At 40.4% G+C, this 27865-nt stretch overlaps 1 protein-coding gene across 2 annotated transcripts; it reads right to left on the bottom strand.

Moving 5' to 3' along the window:
• Window positions 1–373: 373 nt before the first annotated feature.
• On the bottom strand, window positions 374–5624 carry LOC126590093 (uncharacterized). Of its 2 annotated transcripts, none has more exons than XM_050255597.1 (8): window positions 5025–5624; window positions 3841–4935; window positions 3437–3555; window positions 1584–2516; window positions 1188–1500; window positions 909–1074; window positions 649–754; window positions 374–552 (listed from the first exon to the last, which is right to left on the bottom strand). In XM_050255597.1, exons 2-8 carry the CDS (start codon window positions 4666–4668, stop codon window positions 435–437), a joined length of 2583 nt encoding a protein of 860 aa, XP_050111554.1. In that variant the 5' UTR covers window positions 4669–4935; window positions 5025–5624; the 3' UTR covers window positions 374–434. The 2 variants fall into 2 exon arrangements, with proteins under 2 accessions (XP_050111554.1, XP_050111553.1); XM_050255596.1 differs by having other exon boundaries at window positions 5456–5624.
• Between the last annotated feature and the right edge of the window lie 22241 nt (window positions 5625–27865).

Genomic DNA, 27865 nt, shown 5'->3' with positions numbered 1-27865 from the left:
AAATGAGGAGAGACGGAGAGAGAGAACGTGGGGAGGGGGGGGAGTGGAAGGTTTTTTATTTTGGTTTTTTTTTCGATATTAAAGGTATTTTAACATCACCTGTAGGTGAAACTTCAATAAAAATAAATAAAATTTAGACCTATAAAATTACATTATTACCCATCATTTTTTTATGTGATAGAAGACTAATTTATTTTTTCACCCTCTTTTGACAAAGAGAATTTTATTAATTAGTAGAGATAAGTGATAAGTCTTTATTTTAATTATTGTGAATGAAAGACAGCATGTGTGATGTTAATCATACACTCAACATAAAAGACACCATGCCACATAGGAAGGAACGAAAAACAGAGAGAAAAAGAGATCGGTGGGCTGGCAGCAAAATCGTATGATTCCTATACATATTCTTTGTTAATTGAACCTTGTTTTTTAAATTACAACACGGAATAGACACGAATCACCTCAATCACGGGTGCTCTACACATCGGACATTTTCCGCTAGTCTCAACCAATTCAGTAGCACATTTTGAACACGCACAAATGTGGCCACATCTGCGAGAAGAAATCAACAGAAATCAGAAAACGGTGTTAGAATCTCCACATGCAGAAATAATTTGAACCACGAAGGTACACATTTTTGAGTTTTACCTGTACAATAAAGAATCGATGCTGCTTTCACAACATATACAGCAAATTCCTTTCCTGACATGATCCCATTTAGACCCATCTTCTAGCAGACCGTCTTCACACACCCCTGCAAAGCAAGGCACCTCTCAAAGTCAATTCGAGGAAAGCCCGTAGCACATCCAAGAGTGAAATCACATGGTACTCCAATGCAAAAAAAACGCGGTATTGAAAACTACACAGGTAAAACTAATTGAGAGGTGGTCAATGTATTGTAGACAAACCTCGTGAACCAGCTGATCTATTCAGGGCATCAGAAACTTCTTGTCTTATCGAGCGCTGCAACTCAAGTTGCATATCCATGCAGGCCTCCATCATTCTTTGCAAGTTATTCATCCTCTGGTATAGCCTGGCCATGTCAATCCTCATATCATTAATTACCTCCCAGTCCTGTATCAGTAAAATATGTGTCAGTTGAATGAGCCAAAGGCAGGCATCACAAATATTAGTGTCTTGATATACCAGATCACAAATTATGATGCGAGAAGCATATGGGAACGCACAATTCCGTTATGTTGATGCATGTCATGCTGTGGCCAATTATCAGAGTGTGACAGCTGGTCCCAAAGTGGCAAGGAAGGTATTTGCTGTGATCGTAGAGCAGTACTAGGACTACGGCTCTCAACAGCATCCACGTGACCCCCATTTTGATATGCACCGGTCTGCTCTAGATCCTGTTCTGCAGGTTCGGGAGAAGGTGATGTATCATCCAGCTCCCAGTCAATGGCAGCGTGACTTTGCCTTTCTACATATGATTGTAACAGTCGATCTAGATTCTGACGGAAACCACTACTAAGAAGATTAGAGACCCTTCTCCTGCAACATTAAAAAGATTTCCATAAGAAAAACAGATCCATCAGAAGCCAATGGCATATTCATAAATTAATAACATTTCACACCTGCTTAGGAGTTCCCTTAGCTCGGTGCCAGGAGCATTATCATCATCCGGAAAATAAAATGCGTCAGTCTGCCTGACCGGATCAACATCCTGGTCCGATGGCTCTTCTAACCAACTTTGAACAGCCTCCTGAAAACCACTTTCCTCGTGCCACACTTCAGGAACTTCTTCAAGATGACTGTTTTCTCTATCTTCGCTCTCCAACAAATCCTGGGACCATTCATAAGCAGTTGTTTCCTGCTGATCCCTAGTTGTATCTTCCCCAACATTTTCTCTCAAGTCATTATACTCAGCAACAGGTTGTTGCCAGTCCCTTCCAGCATTTTCTGAAACTCGATCCTGCCACTGTTGCACCTGGGAAGTAAATTCTTGAAAATTTACATCCCCAGGCACACTGTCTAGTAAATTATATATATGATCAGACTGTTCACCTATTACACTTGCCTCCCCACTTGGCTCAGACTGCTCATTAGATATATGATTGACTTTTTGCGTGTTACTGTGTCCACTAGCATCATTTTGCAAAATTTCTTGGGGCTGCTCAACAGAAGTGGTTGCCTGTAAGTCCCCAATCATGTTATAATCAGTAACATCCCTCCTTTCGATAAATTCAGTGATACTTGAGCACTGCCAGTCTCTTGAATGGTGTTGCCAACCCTCTACAGGAGCATTAGATTCTTCTGAATCTATATCTTGAATGGTGTTGCCACCCAAATCCCTGCAATCTGATATTCCACAGCTATCATGTTCTCGGTCCTCACTTGCCTCGTCATTAGCGGCAGATCGTTCAGAAGACCCAGCTAGGACGTCACGCGGGTTGTCTGCTTGACCATCCCCATTTCTACTACCATTAGAAACACTACAGGATGTCTCAGAGTGGCTGCTGCTTACTTGACCGGATACAGAACTATGCAATCTGGAGCAAAAACCGTCCCTACTCAAACAATAGATTTCAAAATATCGATGAGAATTTTTTTTCAATATAACAGAGAAAAACGAATAACGAACTTAATTCACTATTAATGTAAGAAATAAAGATTCACTGACAAGCTCGATGACAAAAACAAAAAAAATACACCAATGGATTTACTCAACCAGTCTATAGTAAAGATATAAAGATGCTCTAAGGGTGAAACTATATATATACATCAGATACTACATACATTACTGTAACCTCAAAAATAAAAAATTATATGGGACGAAGTCCGAGAACCATAATCAATTCCTAATTTACTACCAGTCAGAACAGCAGCATGAGCAGCAATTATGGGGCAACATCATACTGAAATGGTGATAAGGGGTTTAGAAAAAGAATTACAGTTCAATTTCACCATGTGAAAGGTAAATTGTTTGTCTAAAACTTTTCATTATACAAAACCAGTAAAGGAAGAAAGGAAACTGAAGAAAACTGGTACAGCTTGACAACCCCCCTACTTAATAGTGTGTCCAGATCAAATTCACCTGTTTGTTTGACCATTGAGATAACTTGCCAGCACAAGCTAATAGCTATGTTTTGGTGTCTTCCAAATAATCAAATTATAAAAACTTCACAATCTGCCTAATGTAATTTAGGCCACAATCATCTTTCTATTGTGGAACACCCTTCAACCCCCCTAAACTAAACAAATTATACCAAAAGCAATTTCACGATTCAAAAGAGGTTGGGAGAAATATCAAATATTCATACATGAACAAACTTGGAAGAAGATGATACGAACGTAAAGAAAATACAAACGACACAAAAAATGAAAGAGAATTGTAAGGATGGGTCAAATCATCACTATGAGACGATGCAAATTAGAGCATAACTTGCAAAAGAAAAATATTTTTCAAATTAAAACAGGGCAAAAATACCTAAGACCAGAGACTGTATGCCTTTGTCTCAATAAGCCTAATTCATTTTCAGCCAAGGAAGTAGGTCTCTCATTCTCAATCACTCTAGCATTTCGTAAGAATCTTCCTTTAAGCAATGACTGCAAGAGAAACAATGTTAGCATACCAGTACCCAAAATTATTTTCCATGCCTTAAAGTTTAAAATCAATATAAAAACACATTATTACACTTCTATGACATAGCACTAACATATTGGTTTTTGTCTCAAAGATCGCTTGTGTGGGTATTCACATTAACCGATGATAGTCAAATATTGTACATAAAAACTTTCACAAAAAAGTACAGTGTAAGTTCAAGTATAACTAACTCAAAATCCCATTTTCAACAAGCAAGTGACGATGTGGAAAGCATTATAGCAATGAACCTGAATGCGGTTGCGGTGAGCAAACTGTGATACAGCCCGGTGCTCCAACAAGACTTGAAGTTCACTTTGTCTTTCCCTCTCAGCCTTCTTTACCATATCCAGCATAGCCTGTCTACCACATAACTTACGAATTCCCCTTCGTGTATGCTCAGACCTGCCTTCAGTTTGGTTAACAATCAATCCATCACGAACTCTTTCAATTTGATTACCAATTTCAGCAGGTTGTTCTCCTCTATTGTCACCCGAGGCACCTCTCTGCTGGCTGTTAATTCGCACCCACTCCCTTACAATTCTCACCCTCTCCTGTTCAGTTTCACCGAGCCACTCTGCCCTTGAACTATTATTCATATGAGAACCATTTGACGTATATTCAGCCACACCACAATTCATCCATTCCCTAAAAACTTGCCTCACCCTCCCCCTTTCAACCTCCCCAAAATCAGAATGCTCACTGCTAATATTACTGCACTCCTCATGTTCATTTGATGACCCAATTTGACCCCGGGACCATAATCCGCACTCACTCTCGCCCACACTCACATCCTCCAAATCACCTGCGTGGTCACTACCGTGGTCTTCAGTAGTGTCTTCCCTCGAGATCTCATCAATCAACCTATCACTCCTTTGTACAAGCAACCCCTCACTAGCTCTCTCTTGGGCACGACTCACCACATGCTCACCCTCAAGCTCCCGCCACCTTTGGAGTAGGGAGGATGCGCGGGAACTCACCCTCCCTTCATCACGTATCCATCTAGATGTATGAGATTGAGAGTCTCTAAGGAAAGAAGGCTCAAGCACAGAAGCATTGTGTAGACCAGCAATAGCCATTCCCAAAAATTGAAACTAAAAATTCGTCCTTCAACCCATCTGTATAAAATGCATTGAAAGGCGCATTCTTTACAGGAATTACAATCAGATGATTCTTTTAAAAAATCAGACCACCAAATTCAGAAGAGAATAGCGAAGCTCGTAGTCATTGTCTCTGTCATCATTGCCAACATAAAGGTGATAAAACAGACATCCAATCTAACCACCATTAAATTATCCAATTCCTTCAATAAACCATCACAGCTGTGATAGATTCCTTCACCTTTACTGCTTTCAGAAAACAAAACAAAATCAAAATCTATAATTTACCTCCAAATTACCATCAATCTGTTAAAAAAAACGCTTAAATAATATACCTCAAAACGTAAAAGGGCAGAAATTGAACAAACAAAAACTTGTCAAAAGTCCAAAACTCCGAAATCACCGAAATCAAAATCCAACAACTCCTCAATCCTCTGTTTGGTCTTCGAGAAAATGCACAAACGGACAAGAAACTAAGGCGTGGAATCTCCTTTTCCTCACCATTTGGAACCCCACTAACATCCCAACACCACATTTAGACTTAGTCAACCTTAATTTTACCACACCTAACAGCCAAACCCCCAGATTCACACATCCATTTTCCATCATTTTCCCTAAACTTTCCCGGCAACCAAACAAAAACTTGAATCTAATACTAAATCGCATTACAAATCAAATCAAAACCGACGAAATCACCGAGCAGAACTTGAAACCGCGAGGATTTAAATAAAAACCCTGGGGAAAATTTGAGGAGTGAAAAACTTACCGTTGAAGGTCTCTGAGATTTGGTAGTAAAGGAAACGAAAACCCTAGCTGTGTAGAAAGTAACAGAAAGAGAGAATATTTTAGAGAGAGAAAGTGGAAGTTTCAGAGAGAGAGAGAGAGAGAGAGGGGGGGGGGGAAGAGCAGCGAAATTAAGAAGAATAAATGGAAACACGTCACGGTTGGGAGGCATTCCGCCATAAATATTTGCCGTAACGCCAACGTCTAAAAAATTTGAGAGGAGCCCGCCAGGGGTCGGCACGTGTCATATGTCACGTGTCCGTTTCTGCCGGTCGTTTTACGATACCTTCCAACCAAATCTTAAATTTAATGGGAAGTGGGGAGCAGCTCGAGATGGAGACGGCGCCGTTTGCGTCGTCACTCAGATGGGATACGGCACCGTTTGGATGGCTTCCTTTTGGAAGGATCTCTGTGGTGTTTTTGAGTGGGCCCCTTTAGAGTTGTGATATTAGAAAAATAAACTATCAATTTATGTAGGAAAGAAAATATGGTTGAAATTATTGGAGAAGAGTCGTGTTTGCTTCCCTTTGGATGGAGATGCTACATCTCATCATGCATTTTTCACCATACATTTGTTGAAATAATAGTAATTAGAAAAATAATGTAATTGTATGACAAAGATGTGTCAACCAATAGAATAATTCCAAATTAAGGTTTTCCTCTAGAGGCACAGACTTCTTTTCTGTTATTGTATTGGTGGAATGAGTAAAAAAGAGATAACAGTGATTTCTGAAAAAATTCAGACTTAAAGACACGATCAAAAGCAAGGGCGTAACTAGCTAGATTATATTACGCATAACCTTTAGATATGGACCAATCAACTACCAGCATCAGTAATCCACAAAGTCCAATCTTTTTAATTTATATAAGCTAAAGTTTGACATCTTTAGAAATAGAATCCATCTAGGATCATAGTCGTAATTTTTTTTAAAAAACTTGAAAAGAAAAAAGCTCTTAAAATGTTGATAAGTCCATGAGTGTAAAGTTTATGTACTCTTTTCTAAATAAAATACCTAGAAATTTAGTGATATCTGTATTTTCCATTGTTTGAAAGATAAATTAGCCTCAAGTCTTATTATCTTCGCTTTCATAAAAAAATTGTAACCTAAAATTTCTAAGTAGAAAGTTAAACAAGAGTTACAAGTAGTAGATTATGAGTAATCATATTCATTTTATGGTTTTATAACAGTGTTATATGAAAGTAAAACTTACGTGTATAGATATATTTAACATGAATCTCACTTTTATGGAAGATATATATAGTCAGTCATTATGATACAAACAAGTTCTTTCTAGGATATAGTATTTAGTTAATTGGTACAGAAATTAGAGTCTTAAAATCAAACAAATCAAAAGAAAATTTAAGAATATTAAATAAAAAGAAGAGTGCAGAAAACGAATCTACATGTGAGTGTAAAAACTCACTAGCTACTAACAATTAGGCATGACAAAAAGGTCATGTTTATCATGTTTGTGTCGTTTCGTGTCATACTTATTATCTTAACGGATCGTATCGTGTCAACTTTGTTATCTTAACGGGTCGTGTCGGATTAACAAGTCATGCGAGAAATTGTCATGCCTAATGGGTTATTCGATAATGACCCAACTCGTTAACAGGTTGATTTGAAATCCATTATTTTTGTGTAGTTTCGTATTAGATTAAGGTATCGTGTAAGAAATTATCAGTTCTACTCGTATTGATATAACAACGGCAAATTAATATAGGAGATTTGAGATTGAAGTTCGCTGGCATCACGAAAAGGTAAAAACCAAATAGTATTGAATTCATGAAAGAAAGAGAATGAAGTCACCATATGGCCCTTGATGGACTTATAAGATATTAAAATTCTACCTTTTAGATACGTGCATTTGGCTCATGAAATCTATGTGTGAACCGAAATCTTGAAAAATGTTGTTGTATAATAGTGGGGTTATATCTTATTTAGTTTGCCTCAAATCAACACTTGAGTGAGTTTTTAATTCCAAATTTGTCACTTTATCATAGGTAGATTTAGCTTTTTCGGTAATTACATAGATCGAGTCTTCTTTGTTCTTAAAGCAATTGAAGGCTTCCATACCTTTTCAACCACCCTTCTCTTTTTCATGGGCATGGTTGAAAGTATATTTAAAATAATTAAAAGTAATTATAGATCATCAAAAGCGATCTTGACCACGTTTAACATAAAAAATTATAAGTGTTTATGTGTTTAAAATTGGAAGAAGTATCAATTATGTGCTTTATTTAAAAAGCAATTCAAGTGATCTTCCAAGAACCACTTACATTTTTATCAAAAATTTCTCAATGCTTCTAATAGAAGCACTACAACTAAAAAATTTCTAAACATAATCGTTTTTTAAAGAAACATTTACAAACCGGCCCTATAAAAGCTTGTTAAAAAATGAGTTTTCTGGTATTAACAAATAGCACAGTTTTTTTAAATGCATGGAATCGGCCATCTAATTAAACTTTCTTGATTAGTTTAACAAAAAGTAAATTGGAATAATTAATAAATCCTTTGGCCTGTTTAACACATAAGAAAAATAAAAAACCCTTGTCGCTGTTAAACATGTTGGTCATCCCTCATATTATTCCGACCAAAAGAAGATTTCAAACTGAAAAATCCATAAAAATATGTCTTGACTTGACTGTTGTCAACCATGTCGGCGACAGTACACTTTGTATAATCCAATTGTTCGGTTTATAAAAATGAAGGGTGCATATTGTCTTATTATATTATTAGCACTAATACTATTATGGTTAATTCGATGCCCCAACCAAATGCTGATGAACTTGAGTAATCACGTTGTGCCCAAGATGGGTTCCACACTTAATCAACATTTGATGGATTATCTAACTAAGAGCAACCTTAGTTATTGGTGGGTTCCATTGGTTCATGTTTGTTTTGTCATTCAGCTAGCAGATATTTAATTTTTTTTTTTATTTCTTGTAATTGAATTGAACATATTGAAGAAAGTTAAAGTTTCATCATAAAATGAATAGTTAATACAGATAATAGCTCAATCTACTTATAAACCCATACAAGATCATTGATTTGTCAACACATATAAAAGATAACCTTAATCTCAATTTACTACTATAAAGTTTCTTGGTTTTCAATATTTCATACATCAAGTATTTTTCGTTTTAGTCAAGTACCTAAAGTCATAATTATGGGACACTTTTATACATTCGTTAAATTATTCATTAGAACCTCCGTTAGATGATGTCGTGGTGCCCATGTAGATAATGATTGGATGCCACATGGATATTAAAAAAATTTTAAATTAATAAAAATAAAAAATTATTTTCTCTTCAACTCCTCGCACATCCACCCTTCCCCATTAGAGATCATAACACCATAATCTGCCTCATAAATACGTACAAAACACGGGTGGAAAAGATGAATGAAACGACGCCTTCAAAACGGGGTTCCCGGAATTCAGGTTCAGGCAATTTAGTCGGTCCAGGGTTTAATTTAAGTATTTGATTATGGTGATAAATGTAATGACTATGGTGATGACTATAATGGTTGTAATAGTGATGACTGTTTTTGGATTCTGCAACTTACTATGTATGTTTTCCAATTTCCGATGAGCAGCTTTAGCCAAACTCCGTCGAGTTCGTGACTGGTGGTGCTCGACTTAGTTGGAACCAATCCTAGGTAACTAACCCTTCATTTGGATGTGGATTTCGAGCTGGAAAACTTATGGAATTTACATGCATGCTCATTGTCTTCATTTTCAGAATTCGACAACGAAACACGACGAGTTTCAATTGAATATGGGGTGGATTCATCCCTTAATTGTCCCAAATTCGTTTGTGGTGAGTTTCTAATCCATTTGTGAGATTTTGATGTAATTTCTGGTGAAAATGTGTTGATTCTAACTCATTTTGATTTGGGGACGATAACTTGGGATTCTACAATTTCTGGCGAGGCTCCAGCGGCAAGAGACTATGGAGAAACCATTAGCTCTAATGGCATACTGATGGAGAAGGTATATTCCATTAACTTTCTTTAAACTTGTTGATGCACAAAATCAGCGGGGACTTTGGTACAACAGAAAGTGTCAAGTTTGTGACCTTCGCTAGATTGCTCCAGTCACTAGTGTGGATAAATATGTAAATGGATAAGGACAGGGAAGCAAACACAAGATGTACGTGGTTCACCCAGATTAGCTACGTCTATGGAGTATAGGAGTTCTCATTAATTGTGAAGGGTTTACACAAGTACATAAGTTCAAGCTCTCCTTTAGTGAGTACTAGTGAATGATTTAGTACAAATAACATTAGGAAATATTGTGAGAGAATAATCTCTATTTATAAAAGAGAGTTTCTAGTTTCATTCTGACATTGACACGTGTCGTGTTATGATTGGCTTCTGAAGTTGACACGTGTCGCGCTTTGATTGGTTTCTGATGTCGACACGTGTCGCACTGTGATTGGCCTCCTGGTTGGAGGGAAACTCTTCTGGGTCCTTGACGGTATAACGTTGACCGATGCTCAGTAGTTTCGGGATTTGTCAAGTATGGTACAAACAGTGCACCCCTAAGTTCCCGAGTAAGGGAAGCTCCTCGGTTGGGGATTTGCAAGATCCAACCCATTAAGTAATCACGAAACTTCTAAGTACCGAAGTGTGGTATCATTTTCGCTTGCCTTATCTGTCTCATATGTAGATGTGGCATCTTCTTTGGAAGTATTTTTCCTCCATCCAGGGGTGGTATCTTTAACCGATGAAGATGCACAAGGTAATGTATCAATTTCACTTGAAGCTTACTTGTAGTTTCGGGCTTGGTCAAGTGTGATACAAACCCTATAGTAGGAGTCCCCCAAGTCGTCGAGCTAGGAGATTTGTCGAATGAGGTAATAGACAAGGTAAGCAATCAAACTTCCAAGCAAGCAACCTGGATAGGAGGTTCGACTTTAGCTTCCGGTTGATTGTTCTCATTCTCCTTGTGTCGTAAACAGCAACAAGGATAAGGAGAAGCAAATGGAGAAGAGATGATATGAGATACTTTTGCTTTTGAAGAAGTAACTTTTCACAAGCTTATTCTTGAACTAGGCTTGAGGGTTTTCTGGTTTCTTCCAGAGTATAAGGCCGACTCAAGAATTTGAGGGTCAAAACAGGTCCATCAAATCTAAAGTATGTTCAACCCTGATGATATGGGATACTTTTGTTGTTGACAAAGTAGTGGATGTATCGGCACGTGTTCTGTTACGCTTGTCTCCACATGCTTCCTTGTATCCTTCTTACTTACCCTATCTATTCCTCAGGCAAATGTGGTATCTTCTCTGGAAGTATAAGATGTTGAAGATGAGTACTCGAGAGCAATGCCAGGTAAGTAATCAGGCAAGGGGTTCCAGGCAGTCAGTTCCTGACTAGAAGCTTGATTCCAAGTGCTGACTGATTGCTCTCTTTCTCCTTGTCTTAAAGGTAAGAACAAGGCCAAAGGAAAGACAGGGAAAAAGCATGATATGGGATACTCTTGCTTTTAACCCTGATGATATGAGATACTCTTGCTCTGGTGTGGCTTGTTTGCAGAGGTATTATCGGTAGGAAAAGAAGTTGAGTATTTCGAGAGACTTTACTGAGAGTGCCCTCTCGGATGTGAAGAAAAGTTGAGCATTTTTTTTATTTGCAGGTCTGCCTGGCTGTGGAGGATGGAGGTCAACATATATAGGAGTCTCCCTAACAATAAGTAGTAGTGTTATTCCTTTACCATTTTTTGGCATAGCAATGTAATGGGAGCTGCAAGCTTCACGTGTTTTAACTTTGTCAAATCACTTTGAAAAAGTGGTCTATGGTATCTGGAAAGCTGATGTTGCGTGTGAAGATTGCAAACAAGCTTTATCCAAGGAAATCTGGCTCTCGAAGTTCGGAGAGCGGTGCCTCTTCGGTTTTCGAACAAGCAATCATGTCCGGGATTTAGCTTTCGAGATTTAGAGAACAGTGCCTTATCAATTTTTGAGAAAGCAATCCTGTTAGGAGTCTGACTCTTGAGATTCGGATAGCAGTGTCTTTTCAATTTTTAAAGAAGTAATCCTATTGGGAGTCTGGCTCTCGAGATTCAGAGGGCGGTGCCTCTTCGATTTTTGAGCCCGTAATCTTGTTAGGAGTCTGGCTCTCGAGATTCGGAGAGTGGTGCCTCTTCGATTTTTGAGAAACCAATCCTGTTTGGAGTCTGACTCTTGAGATTCGGAGAGTAGTGTCTCTTCGATTTTTGAGAAAGTAATCATGTTGGGAGTCTGGCTCTCGAGATTCGGAGAGTGGTGCCTCTTCGATTTTTGAGCAAGCAATCTTGTTGGGAGTGTTTTCTCGAATGTGAGTAAAGGTTAGGCATTTTTGCCAGTCTGCCTTGCCACGGAGCACGGAGGTTGACACGCATTGGGACTTTCTAGTTATCAAGCAGTGGTGCTGTTCCTTTACCTTTGTGGGTAATAGTAGGGTAGCTGGACCTTCAAAATTTATGTGTCTAAACTTTGTCAGATATCTTTGGCAAAGTTATATGTGGTACCCGAGGAGCTGATGTTGCGTGTGGAAAATGGTGCCTTTTCAGAATCCAGAGAATGATGCCTCTTCGATTTTTGAACCAACGGCCCTGTTGCCCTTTCTTTTATAAGGGCACCAATTGTATGCAAGAAGTACATTCAGAGAGTTTTTGGTTGTAGGAATTTTCCCCTTACTTCAGAGATTTATTGCACCTCATTTCTCCTTCATTATTTCTGAGAATGTATGGCCCATCCGACCGTTGTTTTGACTTAAACTTTGGTGAAGAGGCAGCCATGCCTTCTCAAGACAACATATGGCGTCCATCCTTCTTATCCTCTACCAGTCCTCTTACCGTTGGGGACTCTGTGATGAAGAATAATATAACTGTTACAGTGGTGGCCAATAACCTTCTCACTCCCAAATATAACAGACTACTTTCCAAATGGTCTGATGAGTTGGCTGTTAAGGATTCTCTGGCTCTCAGTGTTCAGTGTGCAGGTTCTGTGTCTAATATGGCCCAACGCCTATTTGCTCAAACTCGCCAAGTTGAATCATTGGTGGCTGAAGTGATAAGTCTCAAACATGATATCAGAGGGCTCAAGCATGAGAATAAAAAGTTGCACAAGCTCGCACATGACTATGCTACAAACATGAACAGGAAGCTCGACCAGCTGCAGGAATATGATGGTCAGATTTTACTTGATTATCAGAGGTTTGTGGGTTTGTTCCAAAGGTATTTATTGCCTTCGTCTTCTGGGGCTGTACGGCGTAATGAAGCTCCAAATGATCAACCTTCGGTGCCTCCTCCTTCTAGGGTTCTACCTAGTACTGAGGCTCCGAATAATCACCCTCTGGTGCCTCATCTTTCTGGGGCTCTGTCGACTGCTGAGACTTCTCTTGAGCAACCTTTGTGAAGGCTCCCTCTTGTTTGTTTATTTTGATTCATGTATATGTATATATTTGTAACTTATCGGAGATATCAATAAACAAGTTTTGCTTCATTTCAACGTATTGTGTTAAATACACCAAGGCCTTCTTCACTAAGTTCTTTGAATTTTTCCTTTTGTTGAAGCTTTGTGAGTGAAGCATGTAGGTTGAGGTAGTGCTCCCTTAATTTCCTGAGTGAGGAAAACTTCTCGTTTGGAGACTTGAAAAATCCAAGTCAATGAGTGGTCGTGAGACTTCCGAGTATCAAGATGCAATAGCATATGGTAGGTGTCCTCCAAGTCTCCAGTCGAGGGAGTTGACGAATGAGGCATTTCCTTTCTAAGTGGTAGCCCAAAACTCCTCCTTCATATATATTTGTTATGAAAGTTGTTAGGCCCAAAGAAGAGGAGGCCTAGACAATGTTTTTTTTTTCAATTTTTTGAATTTTCGAATTTCCAAAAAAAAAAAAAAATATATATATATATATATATATATATATATATATATATATATTTTAAGCTTTGTAGGTGAAGCTTTGGTGTTGAAGCTTTGAGGTTGAAGCTTTGTTGGGCACCATGAATTGATTTTGCTTCACACTATCTTGATCAAGATAATGTGAAGCTTTTGTAGGTGAAGCTTTTGTGTTAAAGCTTTGTAGGTGAAACTTTTGTGTTAAAGCTTTGTAGGTGAAGCTTTTGTGGGTGAAGCTTTTGTGGGTCAAGCTTTTGTGGGTTAAGCTTTTGTAGGTCAAGTTTTTGTGGGTCAAGCTTTTGTGGGTCAAGCTTTTGTGTTGAAGCTTTTGTGGGTGAAGCTTTTGTGTTGAAGCTTTTGTAGGTGAAGCTTTGGAGTTGAAGCTTTGTAGGTTAAGCTTTGGAGTTGAAGCTCTGTAGGTGAAGCTATAGAGTTGAAGCTTTTGTTGGGTACCATGAATTGATTTTGCTTCACACTATCTTGATTAAGATAGTGTGAAGCTTTTGAGAATTTGTAATTGTCCTCCATTGATGAAGCTTTTGTTGGTGAAGCTTTTGTGGGTGAAGCTTTTGTAAGTGAAGCTTTAGAGTTGAAGCTTTGTAGGTGAAGCTTTGGAATTGAAGCTTTTGTTGGGTACCATGAATTGATTTTGCTTCACACTATCTTGATCAAGATAGTGTGAAGTTTTTGAGAATTTGTAGTTGTCCTCCATTGATGAAGCTTTGTCGAATTTCCCTTTTTTTTTAGGAAACTAGAAATTTGAAAATGTGGGAGAGACAACATATACAAATTTTGCTTCCACACTGTTGAGCAAGAGATTGCGATGCAAGCCACATCTTGTAGTAGTCGAAGGTTTGGATGAACCATATAAATTGAATTTGCTTCGAACAATCTTGAATTTGCTTCGAAGGTTTGGGAATTGTAGTTGACCTCCATTAATGAAGTTTTTGTTGGCACCATAAATTGGTTTTGCTTCACACTGTCTTGATCAAGAGTGTGTGAAGCTTTTGAGAATTGTGGTTGAACTCCTTTGATGAAGCTCTTGTTGGCACCATAAATTGCTTTTGCTTCACACTGTCTTGATCAAGAGTGTGTGAAGCTTTTGAGAATTGTGGTTAAACTCCTCTAATGAAGCTCTTATTGGCACCATAAATTGGTTTTGCTTCACACTGTCTTAATTAAGATTATGTGAAGCTTTTGAGAATTATGGTTGCCCTCCATTGATAAAGCTCTTGTTGGCACTATAAATTGTTTGTACTTCACATTGTCTTGATCAAAAGTGTGTGAAGCTTTTGAGAATTGTGGTTGAACTCCTTTGATGAAGCTTTTGTTGGCACCATAAATTGGTTTTGCTTCACACTGTCTTGATCAAGAGTGTGTGAAGCTTTTGAGAATGGTGGTTGCCTTCCATTGATGAAGCTCTTGTTGGCACCATAAATTGGTTTTGCTTCACACTATTTTGATCAAGAGTGTATGAAGCTTTTGAGAATTATGGTTGAACTCTTTTGATGAAGCTCTTGTTGGCACCATAAATTGGTTTTGCTTCACACTGTCTTGATCAAGAGTGTGTGAAGCTTTTGAGAATTATGGTTGCCCTCTATTGATGAAGCTCTTGTTGGCACCATAAATTGGTTTTGCTTCACACTATTTTGATCAAGAGTGTGTGAAGCTTTTGAGAATTGTGGTTGAACTCCTTTGATGAAGCTCTTGTTGGCACCATAAATTGCTTTTGCTTCACATTGTCTTGATCAAGAGTGTGTGAAACTTTTGAGAATTGTGGTTGCCCTCCATTGATGAAGCTCTTGTTGGCACCATAAATTGGTTTTGCTTCACACTGTCTTGATCAAGAGTGTGTGAAGTTTTTAAGAATTGTGGTTGAACTCCTTTGATGAAGCTCTTGTTGGCACCATAAATTGATTTTGCTTCACATTGTCTTGATCAAGAGTGTGTGAAGCTTTTGAGAATTATGGTTGCCCTCCATTGATGAAGCTCTCGTTGGCACCATAAATTGGTTTTGCTTCACACTGTCTTGATCAAGAGTGTGTGAAGCTTTCTACGAGTTGTAGTGTTTGCATTGTTACAAAGGGGAAATGTTTGAAGAAGATGCAAGAGGGCTGAATAGCTTGATCTTTGTATGTCATGCACTAAAGTTGTTGTTGGCTTGCAATAAGACTTTGTTGGTGACTATAACTCTTGTTGGGCATAAGTGCTCCCCTAGTTGAGTTGTCAAGCTTGAAGGTTTTTTATTATTTGTGAATGCTAAGAGTTCACATGTACAAGTTGTACCACTCGTCTTCTAGTAGGTGGAATGAATGATGAGTTGCTTTCATCACTTGGTTGGTGGTACAAAAGTAAATTCCTTCATCACCTTTTATCACATTTCATCAACTGGTTTGTGGCATGAATGAGAGTACAGGTTGTACATTTCATCACCTGGTTGGTGGCATGAAGATGAGTTCCTCCTTTACCTGGTTGGTGGCATGAGTGGCAAGTTGCCAAATGATATTTAGAGTACGGGTTGTACATTTCATCACCTGGTTGGTGGCATGAAGATGAGTTCATTCTTCACATTTCATCACCTGGTTGGTGAGAATAAAGGCAAGGTGTCTAAGTACATTGTAGCAAGTGTCGAATGACACAAAGTATGTTGAACCCTTTCAAAGCACAATTGGCTTATGTATGAATGTGTTGGAATGTATGATTGAACGAATATATTATGAAACTGTTTGTTTATTTGTATAGTCTTGTTGACATATACTTAGAATTTGTTTCATTTGGAAGCATTCATGTTAAAGCTTTGAACCCGAGTGTTTCATTGCTAGGAATGTAAGAGGATTAGGACCGAGTTGTCTAAATCACCACTTTATTAAATTCATGACAAATAGTCTTCGTTACATAAGATGTCGAACGGCTGAAGCTTAACAATTGTACAATGTGAGTTTACTTATAATAATATTTCAAGTGATCAACGTTCCATGGATGGCCAATGGTCTTGCCATCGAAGCTTCTAAGCTTGTAGGAGCTAAGGCGACTGATGCTAACAACTTCAAACGGTCCATCCCAGTTTGGACTAAGTGTTCCTTCACTCGGGACTCTGTCGCAGAGTAATCTTTTCTTCAATACCCAGTCCCCTACTTTGAAAGAACGAGGTTTGACCCTAGAGTCATAGTAGTTGAAGATGCGCTGCTTGTAGGCGACATTCCTCAAGTGAGCCTGATTTCTGTGTTCCTCGACTAGATCTAAGTTGAGGGTAAGTTGTTTATCATTTTCGCTTTGCATGTAGTTCTGGACTCAGAACGTTGCTTGCTCAAGCTCAACTAGGACAACTGCCTCTGTACCAAAGGCAAGTGAGAATGGGGTTTCTCCTATTGATGTCCGATACGAAGTGCGGTATGACCAAAGAACTTGGGGTACAAATTTTGGCCAATAATCTTTAGCCTTGTCCAAGCTGGTTTTCAAAGTTATCTTGATTATTTTGTTGATGGCTTCAACTTATCCATTAGACTGGGGATGAGCTAGGGAGGCAAAACATAAGTTGATGTTGAACTTAGAGCAGAACATCCTGAACTTATTGTTGTCAAACTGTCGCCCGTTGTCAGTGACTATCGCATTGGGAATGCCGAATCTGCAAAGGATGTTCTTCCATATGAAGTCTTCTATTTTTGCCTCAGTAATGGTTGCCAAGGGTTCTACTTCGGCCCACTTTGTGAAGTAGTCAACTGCAACGATTTCATAGCAGACATTGCCCTTCCCTGCAGGTATTGGACCGATCAAATCAAGTCCCCATTGGGCCAAGGGCCAAGGGCTGATCATAGGAGTGAGCGGCTCGGGAGGGGAGTGAGGAATAGTTGCATAGCGTTGATACTTATCATATGAGCGGGATATTCTGATGGCATTTTGGTGGAGTGTTGGCCAGCAATATCCTTGATGAAAAGCCTTGTGTGCTAGGGATCGAGATCCAACATGATCTCCGCAGACTCCTTCATATATTTCCCGAATGACAATTTCCGCCTCTGCGCGTGTAAGGCATTTTAGGTATGGTAGGTTAAAACTCCGTTTGTAGAGTTGGTCATTAATGATCAAGTAATGGGTAGCCTTGTATCGAATTTGCTTAGCTTGGACTTTGTCATTTGGAAGGGTGCCATGAGCAAGGAATCTATAAATCGAGGTAATCCAACTATCCCCCTGTTGTAAGTTGCACATTTCCGCAGCCATGGTGCTTAATGCTGCCAACAATTCGACCTGAATTTTTCTCTCAATCTTGTCTTCCACTGCTAAGGCGAGGCGAGCCAAAGCATCTGCATGACTGTTTGCCGCTCAAGGAATTTGGGTAATCTGGTAGTGAAAGTGATGGAGCAACAATTGTGTTTGTGCCAAATATGCTGTCATAGAGTTATCCTTAGCATCAAAGTTATTGATGACTTGGTTAACCACCAACTGGGAGTCACTGAAGATATCAATTCGTTTAACCCCAAGGTGTTTGGCCAAACGTAATCCTGCTAGGAGGGCTTCATATTCGGCCTCATTGTTCGACGCCTTGAATTTGAAACAAAGAGCATACTTCATCGCCACTTTGTCAGGGGTCGTAAGAACTAGTCCTACTCCACAACCCTGTTGGTTGGACAAGCCATCAACATATAGACTCCATGCTAGGGCTGTTGGTTCTATTTTCTGAGCTTCCGAGGGTAATGAAACCACTTCTTTAGGCGTAAAAACAATGTCCATAGGATATGTGAAGTCGGTGATGAAGTCTGCCACTGCTTGGCTCTTCTCAGCTGGCTTTGGTTGGTAAGAGATGTCAAACTCACCCAATGTTATCGCTGATTTGATCATTCACCCGGAAGTGTCAGGACTTTCGAGTATCTGTCAAAGATGATGATTGGTAAGCATGATGATGGAGTGTGATTGGAAGTAAAGGCGAAGTTTTCGAGCAGACATGACCAATGCTAGAGCCAGTTTTTCAATGTTGGAGTATCGTGCCTCTGCATCTTGTAAGGCCTTGCTAGCATAGTAAATAGGCTGTTCGACATTACCATCATTTCGAATGAGAACGGAACTTACCGCTGACGCCGATACCGACAGATAGATAATGAGAGTGTCACCAACCTCAAGTTTGGAGAGCAGATGGGCTTTACTCATGTAGTCTTTGAGGTTCTTGAAAGCCTCAGCACATTCATCAGTCCATGTAATGTACTTCTTACTTCCCTTAAGTTCTTTGAAAAAAGGAGCACATCTATCTGTGGCCTTAGAGATAAACCTAGTTAAGGCTACCACCTTGCCAGTAAGGCTCTGGATGTCTTTTGAAGTTACCAGTTCCCTCATGTCGAGGATTGCTTTGATCTTCTCGGGATTAGCCTCAATGCCTCGTTGGCTTATCATGAAGTCTAAGAATTTGCCAGAGCCTACGCCGAAGGCACATTTGTTGAGGTTCAACCTCATTTGATACCTCTTCAAAATAGTGAAAGTTTCAGATAGGTTGGTGATGTGTTGGTCAGCATGTTTGCTCTTGACTAGCATATCATCAACGTAAACTTCCATGCTCTTCCCAATATGTTCGACGAACATTGAATTGACCAATCTTTGATAAGTTGCTCCTGCATTCTTTAGGCCGAAGGGCATGACTTTATAGCAATATAGTCCCCTGTCAGTAGTAAAGGCTGTGTGTTCTTGGTCCGGTGGGTTCATGAAGATTTGGTTGTATCCTGAGTAAGCATCTATGAAGCTCAGAAGTTCACACCCTGCCGTAGAATCTATAAGTCTGTCTATGAGATGAAGAGGAAATCTATCCTCCGGGCATCCTTTGTTTAGGTCAGTGTAATCGACACACATTCTTCACAAAACCTTTTGGAGCAGGAGACTTTCCTGAGTCGGATTCTTCTTAACAATGACAACATTTACCACCCACGTTGGATAATTGACTTCGTGGACGAAGCTTATGCCTTTGAGTTTTTCACCTTCTGCCTTCATTGCCTCATACCGTTCAGCGTCATAAGATCTTCGCTTCGGTCTCATTGGCTTGGTCTTGGGGTCAATACTTAAGCGATGACAGATGATATCGGGAGAGATGCCTGGCATGTCCTCGTATGACCAGGCGAAGACCTCAATGTTCTCTTGCAAAAAAAAGATCAATGCCAACTGAATGGGTGATAACAAGGTGGTGCCAATCTTCACCATGCAATCCGAATAATCTTTTGAGATAGAGACCTTCTCCAACTCTTCAGTGGGTTGTACTTGCTGGGTGAAAGAGTCATCTCGAAGGTCGTCGAGTTGACTGTTGCCACCGTGAAGATCCAAGTTGGCTTCGTCTGGGCTAGTCTTTATAACTTGATCATGTATAGAAAGGGTTTCCTTGGGCACATGCAGGTGTTGTTGCTTGACCGAAGTGTTGTAACATAATCGTGCACTAAGTTGATCTCCTCTGATGTAACCATTGCCATAGGGGGTTGGAAATTTCATCAACAACATATGTGTGGATACCATGGCCTTGAGATCATTGATGATTGTACATCCGAATATGACATTGTATGCCGTTAGGCAATCAACCACCAGGAAGTTAGTGGTAATGGTAGCTGTGTAAGGGTCTGTACCAATGGTGAAGGGTAAGTGTATGCTCCCCAAAGGTTACACGATATCACTAGAAAAGCTTATCAGAGGGGAAATCGAGCGATCGAGCAAATGTTCAGCTACATTAAGTGCTCTGAAAGCTTCAGTAAACATGATATTGACCAAAGCCCCCATGTCTACCAGGATTCGTCGTACTTCAAAGTTAGCTATGTGAACTTCCACGATCAGTGGGTCGTTGTGAGGGTAGATGATTCCTATTTCTTCCTCAGGGTAGAAACATATAGGATCCCAATTAGGCTTTTGATACTTACCTCCCTGATGTCTTCTACGTGAAATACTTGGTGGCCAGACCTTAAAGCTCGTTCACTATTTTTCATGGCCTTGTTGGAAGATTTAGATATGGGTGTGCCACCACTTATGGAATATATCACATTCACCTGGAGTTGGTTACGATTACCCCTTGGAAGGTGAAGGAGGAATTGATCAATTTTTCCTTCACTTGCCAAAGCTTCAATATAATCACGAAGGGTGATACATTTCTCGCCGTTACGGCCGTTATGCTCGTGGTAACAGCAAAACGTGCCCGTGTTCTTCGTGGGCTTGTAATCCGGGTGCCTTGGCTTTGGCTTTGGTATCAGGTGTGCTATGCTGGGGTAAATGGCCACGCATGTGGCGTTCAAAGGTGTGTATGTCTCATACCTCGAGGTAGGGTTGTCCTGACACGTGCTTGACCCACTGTGTTAACTGCCTGGGGTCGGGGATTATCATGGCGATACCCTTGGTTATCGCAGTAGTGTCCCTTACTCCTTTTACTAAAATGAGACTGGTGAGGATGGAAATCTATCCTTTTTCCCTAAGATTGATATGCTTGTTGACTTAGCAAAGTATTAAGTAAGGCGGAGTGAGGCACCGTTGCCATTTGGAAGGTCGAGGTCTTCTCATTTAGTTGGATCTGGCTTCCACTCCCTACTTGCTGATAAGGGGTGGCTGTGGGAGGTTTCCCTTGATATGTCATTGCCTTAGCGGAGGCATGGTTGTAAACCTGTGCCATCACCTCAGAGTAAGTCTTCCAAGTGTTGGCATTGATCATGTACTTGAAGAAACAATCACGTAGGCCTGCCGTGAAGGCCTTGAGGGCGGTTTTGTCATCTGCCTCAGCGCAGCGAGAATACTCATGGCTAAAACGACCGGCATACTCTCGTAGTGACTCGTCCGGCTTCTGGCGAATAATGTACAAGTCATCTGCAGAATGCAAGCGATCGGTCTGGAAAATGTGTTGAGAGACAAACAGTTTCCTCAGTTCATCAAATGAGTCTACTGTCTCAAGTGGAAGACGACAATACTAGTTTAGAGCTCCACCAGAGAGGGTAGAGGGGAAGAGAAGACATCGATCTTCGTCGGTGTGCATCTGATATGATATGGTGGACTCAAAGAGGTTAAGGTGTTCAATTGGGTCCTCTCTTCCAGTATAGAGTTGTAAACCAAGCTTTTGTTTTGTCTTCGCTTGAAGGGGGTGTTAGGATCCTCCTTGTGAGAGGGCCAGGCCTGGGTTGGTTCCAATCAGGTATCTCGGCCTGACGTTCGACCTTCAACTTGTTTACTTCCTCAAGGAGTTATAGGATAAGGGGATCCTGAGTAGAGTCTTGTACTGGGATTTTCTTTTGTAAGTCTTCATCGCCTCTTGGAAGTAGGAAAGTTTGAGTAAGGGTGTGTGATTTTTACTTGGACTCGCTGTACTGACTTCTAGGGTTAGTCTGTCGAAATATCTCAGAGTCCCATGTACCTTCATGTTCCTCTAGGACCTGTCGTTCATTCCCTATATTGGCAACTGGCCTAGGTCGTGGGAGGGGACCGAGTCTTTCAGAAACCCTTGCGTCATTGATCTTCGAGCATATATGGAGAGGATTGTCTCGACGTTGTTTTAAAAAGTCTCGGCAGTCACGATAAATGGTTTTCGATCATTCCAACCCTTCTACAAAGAGGTGCCTTCCTCCACTTCTCCTGCTTTGGGTCGAAACAGCTGGGTTGATAGAAGTCTTATGTTGATCAATGTTTTGATGATTAGCTCGCTCCTCATCAGGGATACCCATGTCGAAGGAAGGTAACCCTCCGTGTTATGGGGCACCCAGATGATGGTTGATGTCCATAGGGGCAACGAGCTCGCGTGTTTGAGTACGCCTAGTTTCATGGAGCGTCTCAAATAACTTCTCATACTGCTCTTAGAGGACCTCATTCTTCATTGTTATCTTGTTGTTCTGAGCTTCTAGCTCATCGACTTTAGCTTGAAGAGCAACCCTATTTCCTTCATTCTTTCGTTGTTTCGCACTAGGTGCAAGAGGGGTGTCATTTTGTGTACTGTGGCTTCCTTCGCTCCCCATGTTGGAGAGGGATGCCTGGTCAAAAGAGAGTGTACGAATGGTGGAAACCAGCTTGACAAAGATGAAGATAGTGGGAATAAGTGTCGTTCCCACAGACGGCTCCAAATGTTGATGCACAAAACCGAAAGGGTCTTGGAACAACGTAAATCCGACCGTGAATCTGCAAGAAATGTAAATAACACAAGATGTATCATGGTTCATCTCAAGGTTTGGGCTACGTCCACACTGATATTGTATTTCTGAGGGAGAGATAGAGTTTCTCTATGAGAGTGAGAGTTTTGAGAGAGGAAGCTTAAGGCCTAATAATTGGCATCTCCTAATGAGGAGAGTGAGGAGTCCTTTTATAGAATAAGGGCTCCTCACTTATTACATATTTGCCCCTTCCTTTATTACATAATTACATTTAAGTCCCCCGAGTATTTATATGAGATCTAAATACGGAGGTCCTAAGTATGGTACAAACAGTAGTCCCCCAAGTCTTCAATCAAGAGAGTCTTTTGGCTGGAGACTTGAAATTCAGTCCATGTATGGCCCGAAGTAACTAGATATCGTTTATGACTGATACTCGATACGAGGCGGTGCTCAATCTAAAATGATGTCTAACTAGAAGTAGCACATGTTGCGAGGCTACTCTGCTTGTGTTGCCTTGGTTGGCTCGGCTTGTGGTGTTGAAGGTGAGGGAGTCCCTTTTATAGAATAAGGGCTTGCTCCTCATTACAAAAATGATGGATTAGAGTTGGTGCTTGTGGCGAGGCGGTTGCTCAGCTGGCAGCAATGCTCTCTAATGAAGGTAAGGGAGTCCCTTTTATAAAATAAGGGATCGCTCCTCAGTACATGAATAATGGGTGCTCTCTAATGAAAGTGAGGGAGTCCCTTTTATAGAATAAAGGCTCGCTCCTCAGTACATAAATAATGGGCTAAGTCCCCCAAGTATTTTTCATGAGGCCCAGTTGAGGCCCAATATATGGTGTATAGTGTAGTCCCCCAAGTCTTCGGTCAATAGAGTCTGTTGGCTGGAGACTTCAAATTGAATCCATGTATGGGTCAAACTGACGGTTGTTCGGAGGCGGTATTTGTATACCCTGCACTGAAGCTTTGTAGGTGAAGCTTTGCAAGTGAGGCTTTGAAGCTGGAGCTCTGTAAATGAAGCTTTTGAAGCTAGAGCTTTTGTAAATGAAGCTTTTGAAGCAGGAGCTCTGTAAATGAAGCTTTTGAAGCTGATTGACATAAGTGATGCTCATGAATGTTTATGTTGATTGACATGAGTGATGCTCATGAATGTTTATGTATGATTTATATGAGTAATGCTCATGTATAATTTGAAGTACTGGGCGTACTTTTGATCACCTGGTTGGTGATAATAGCGGCAGGCTGTCGAATAATTTGGAGTATTAGGCGTACTTTTGATCACCTGGTTGGCGATAATAGCAGCGGGGTGCCGAATAATTTTTTGTAGTACTGGACGTACTTTTGGTCACCTGGTTGGTGCTATTTTGGGCTTATAGGCCTTCGCCTTCCACACAACATTCTAGCCCATTTATTTTGGGCTTTGCCGTTTTTTTTTTTTTTTTTTGCCCTCTGATGGGATTTATACTAAGGGTGATTCGGTATGGGATACCATATCGAAACTAGTATCCCAAATCCTAAACCGAAAATTTTCAGGATGGGAATTTGAAGACCAATCCCAAACCAAATTTTCGAGAATCCCAAATTTCAGGAATCCCGAAATATTTTCAGGATTTTGGGACAAATCGGGAATCCCAAATTTAAATATGAAATTATGAATTGTTGTTCAAATATATAATTCAAGAACACATTCATGAACTAGAAATGTCATTTTATTCACACTACCATTTAATCTAAAATTGGCATGCCTGACTGTTTTTATCAGAGTCAAAATTCAAATTAATTAAACCCTTTTTGCAATCTGTTGAGAGACAAAAGAATCAAGCCTTCTAAAATCATTAGCCATGGCAGCATCAATAACAAAATCCAAATGAATATCAAACAGAACATGAAAAATATGCAAGGTGTAGAGCATTCCAGGTTGCGGAGCATGAATTAGAAACTACTAGCATCAATTATAAAAGAATAATATATATAATATATATGTATAAATATATATATATATATATATAATAATTAATATTATATATTTTTGGTTTGGCATGGGATTCCCGAAATATCGAGAAGCCAATTCCGAATCCTGTACCGAAATTTCGGGATCGGTTCGGGATAGCATCCCGAAAATTTTGGGAATTTCGGTTTGGAAAATTTTTAGTTTGGGATCGGGATTTTTTCGGTTCGGTTCGAGATTTTCGGGAATTTTTTACACCCCTAGTTTACACAGATATCTCTGAAAGATACGAAAAATAAATTACATCAGTCAAAAATAAATCCGACCCTCTGCTCAATGGGTCACGCCCATAATTCTCTTTTCTGCATGTCATCACCACCGCATTTATGTCTACTTCTTTTTATCTCCTTTTGCTTTCTGTTTTTCCTTTATTTTTCTGCTTTGCTTTTGCTTTTGTTTCCCACCCTATTTCATAACTCAAGTAGACATATCCTCTGGGCCTTCAGAAAGTGATTTCACATGGCTACCACCCTGTAAAGAATATGCTCCTTGAAGCAGGAAAGCAAGAATGGTGAAGCTGGTCAGCTTGGTTATGGATCCAACGACTGAGAAGCACAAAGATGCTTATTTATTTGTATCCTGCTTTATCGGGGTGTGTGGCTTATCATTAGGCTACCCATCATGAAGCATCAAATCGAAAGTCGAACACCCATTCTCCTTTATCAGCTTTCTAAGCCTGGCCGTGCACTCAGGCTTGGTGATGTCCTGTTGGATGGAGAAGACGCCGCGGACCAGGGCGATGGGGACTAGGTCGACGCCGACCACGAGGCTACCAACGGGCACACGCTGCACAGCGACTTGCATCCAACAGTCGGGGGCGGCACAGAGGTCGAGGACGGCCTGAGTAGAGTGGATGAATCAGTGCTTGGTGTCGAGCTGAGCAAGCTTCCATGAAGCTCGGGAGCGGTAGCCATGCTCTTTGGCTAGTATCTAATACTTGTCCAAACGATACTTGCCCTTCACCTTCCCCATGGCAGTAGAACTACTTTCTCCTTCGGAAGTTCTTTTCTTTATGGTCTCTCTCCGACCAAGGCTTGAATCTGATAATGAACAACTGGAAGGGACAACATCAGATACTTAATTACATCTTAGATTTCTTAAACCATTCCTGGTTGTGCTAGCCCGTGTCTGGATGGTGTTTTTAGATCCCGTAGAAACATTAGAACCCACTATGGAATCTTGGCTGCGCAATCCAGATCTCTGATTGAAACTCCTTCGAGATCTTGCATTTGATGCTGCACCAAAGCTTCCAACTTAAATCTGACACCAACACCCAAGTTGTTTTCTATCAATTCAATCGCTCTTTAAACATATTCAAGGAATAACTTTGTGGCAAATTCGCAGCCGCGGACCCAGGCATTTCCATCTTGAACTCCATGGCAGAGGGGTCGTCGGTGCGGAGGGGATCGAAAGAGATGATGACCTTGGCGATCGGGTGGGGATCGGAGGGGTTGTGGGAGATTCACAACTTGGCGACGACCACCGGGCACTTCATCAGCCAAACTGGGGCCATCGCCCTCCCTGTGTCCATCCGACTGCTGCTATTGCTGTTCCTGCGCTCCTCCTTCGTCGAATCTCTCTCTCTCTTCTTGACGCCTACAGTTTTTAGGGATTTTGTTTCTGACTGACCAGGGAGACTTGAAGCTTCACCGCAGAGTCAAGAGACGGGGACGCTGTCTTGGCTTTTGGGTTATAATCCCCTGCATTGTAGCTTTTTCTCATCTATTATCTCTGTGGCTGTGTTTCTGTGTGGGTTTTTTGCAGATCCACGGTGGACGGTGATGAGGTCTTACGGCGGTGAGATGAAAAATTGAGAGATGACCGATATAGCTTTTCGTGTCGTTTCCCACAGACGGCGCCAAATGTTGATGCACAAAATCAGTGAGGACTTTGGTACAATAGAAAGTGTCAAGTTTGTGACCTTTGCTAGATTGATCCGGTCACTAGTGTGGATAAATATGTAAATGGATAAGGACAGGGAAGCAAACACAAGATGTACGTGGTTCACCCAGATTGGCTACGTCCACAGAGTAGAGGAGTTCTCATTAATGTTGAAGGGTTTACACAAGTACATACGTTCAAGCTCTCCTTTAGTAAGTACTAATGATTTAGTACAAATGACATTAGGAAATATTGTGAGAGAATGATCTCTATTTATATAATAGAGTTTCTAGTTTCAATCTGATATTGACACGTGTCGTGTGATTGGCTTCTGATGTTGACACGTGTCGCGCTATGATTGGCTTCTGATGTCAACATGTGTCGCGCTATGATTGGCCTCCTGGTTGGAGGGAAACTCTTCTGGGTCCTTGACGGTATAACGTTGACCGGTGCTCAGTAGTTTCGGGATTTGTCAAGTATGGTACAAACAAAACTAGTTTACATGGCACCGATAACAGCTAGTGTGACACTTACTCATCGAACCGCGACGACAGCATGTGACACCAGTGATGCGGCACGTGGTGGCACGTGGCCGGAGCATAGCGGCGCATAGTGGTGCACGCATGACCCATGACCTACCCTTGGGTTTTTTGGTGTTCTAAATCGTTTGGCGCCCTGCGTTTGTGCAAATTTTGTTTCTAAATAGTAGTTTTGAAAGTATGTTCATAAAAAGAGTTAGAAAAGCTTATTAAAGCTAAATTTTACATTCAGAGGTTTAAGTGAGGTCAAAAGTGAATCATGCAAGAAGCGTAACGAGGAAGGACGCTCAGATTACCTGTGAGTTGATCCCTTCAAAACTAAATGTTTTTAAGTAAACTATTTATATGTTGATGCATGTTAATGCACAAAATAAGTGAGGACTTTGATAGGAGCATATTTATGCGACTTAATTGGCTTGTTCTTGTGCGTTTACGTTGTGTTTCTTTAGTTATTTTAGTGTTTAAAGCCATTTTCATTTGTTTGTAGGTCTTAATAACAACCTTGGCAAGAAAAGTGCATTTTGGTGCACGTTGGATCAATATTGGGCTCAAATGGATTGCATGCATGAGGATGGACGTTTTGGGCATATGTGTGTGTAAGTGTGTGTGTGTGTAATTGCAAGGATAAACAATGACAAATCATACACATGCAAAGAAGCCCACATGCAAAGTGAAAGACTCTAAGTACAAAGTATGCAAGAAGATGCATTTTGGAGGCCTTTGGAGCATGTTTCGGGCTTGGAATGGATAGCAAATGCATGGGCCAAAGTGGATGGACGAATTTGAGAACTAAAGAGGCCAAGAATGTGAAGAATTAGTGTCCAAAAGATGAAGAATTCAGCCCAAAAATTTGTCACTCCAAGTTGCACACTCCTTGCCATGCAAAACACATAGAATTCCCTTTGGATTCCCATGCCATGCTTGATCACTCTTGTCCCCTACATAATTTCTGATTTCATGCTTTAATTCATTTAATTATTTCACTCAATTGCTTGATACCTCTTGTTC

This window comes from Malus sylvestris, chromosome 11, assembly GCF_916048215.2.
Source record: "Malus sylvestris chromosome 11, drMalSylv7.2, whole genome shotgun sequence".
Lineage (NCBI taxonomy): Eukaryota > Viridiplantae > Streptophyta > Magnoliopsida > Rosales > Rosaceae > Malus > Malus sylvestris.
The sequence above is the reverse complement of the archived record's forward strand: the minus strand, read 5'-3'. Positions and strand labels throughout refer to the sequence as shown.

Excerpts from the sequence above, each read along its gene's own strand:
- LOC126590093 (XM_050255597.1), bottom strand. The coding sequence starts at position 4,668 with ATGGCTATTGCTGGTCTACACAATGCTTCTGTGCTTGAGCCTTCTTTC. Across the intron at positions 3,556-3,840 it reads CTCACCGCAACCGCATTCAG|TCATTGCTTAAAGGAAGATT; the intron begins GTTCATTGCTAT and ends TTTCTCTTGCAG. Across the intron at positions 1,075-1,187 it reads TGCATCAACATAACGGAATT|GACTGGGAGGTAATTAATGA; the intron begins GTGCGTTCCCAT and ends TTACTGATACAG.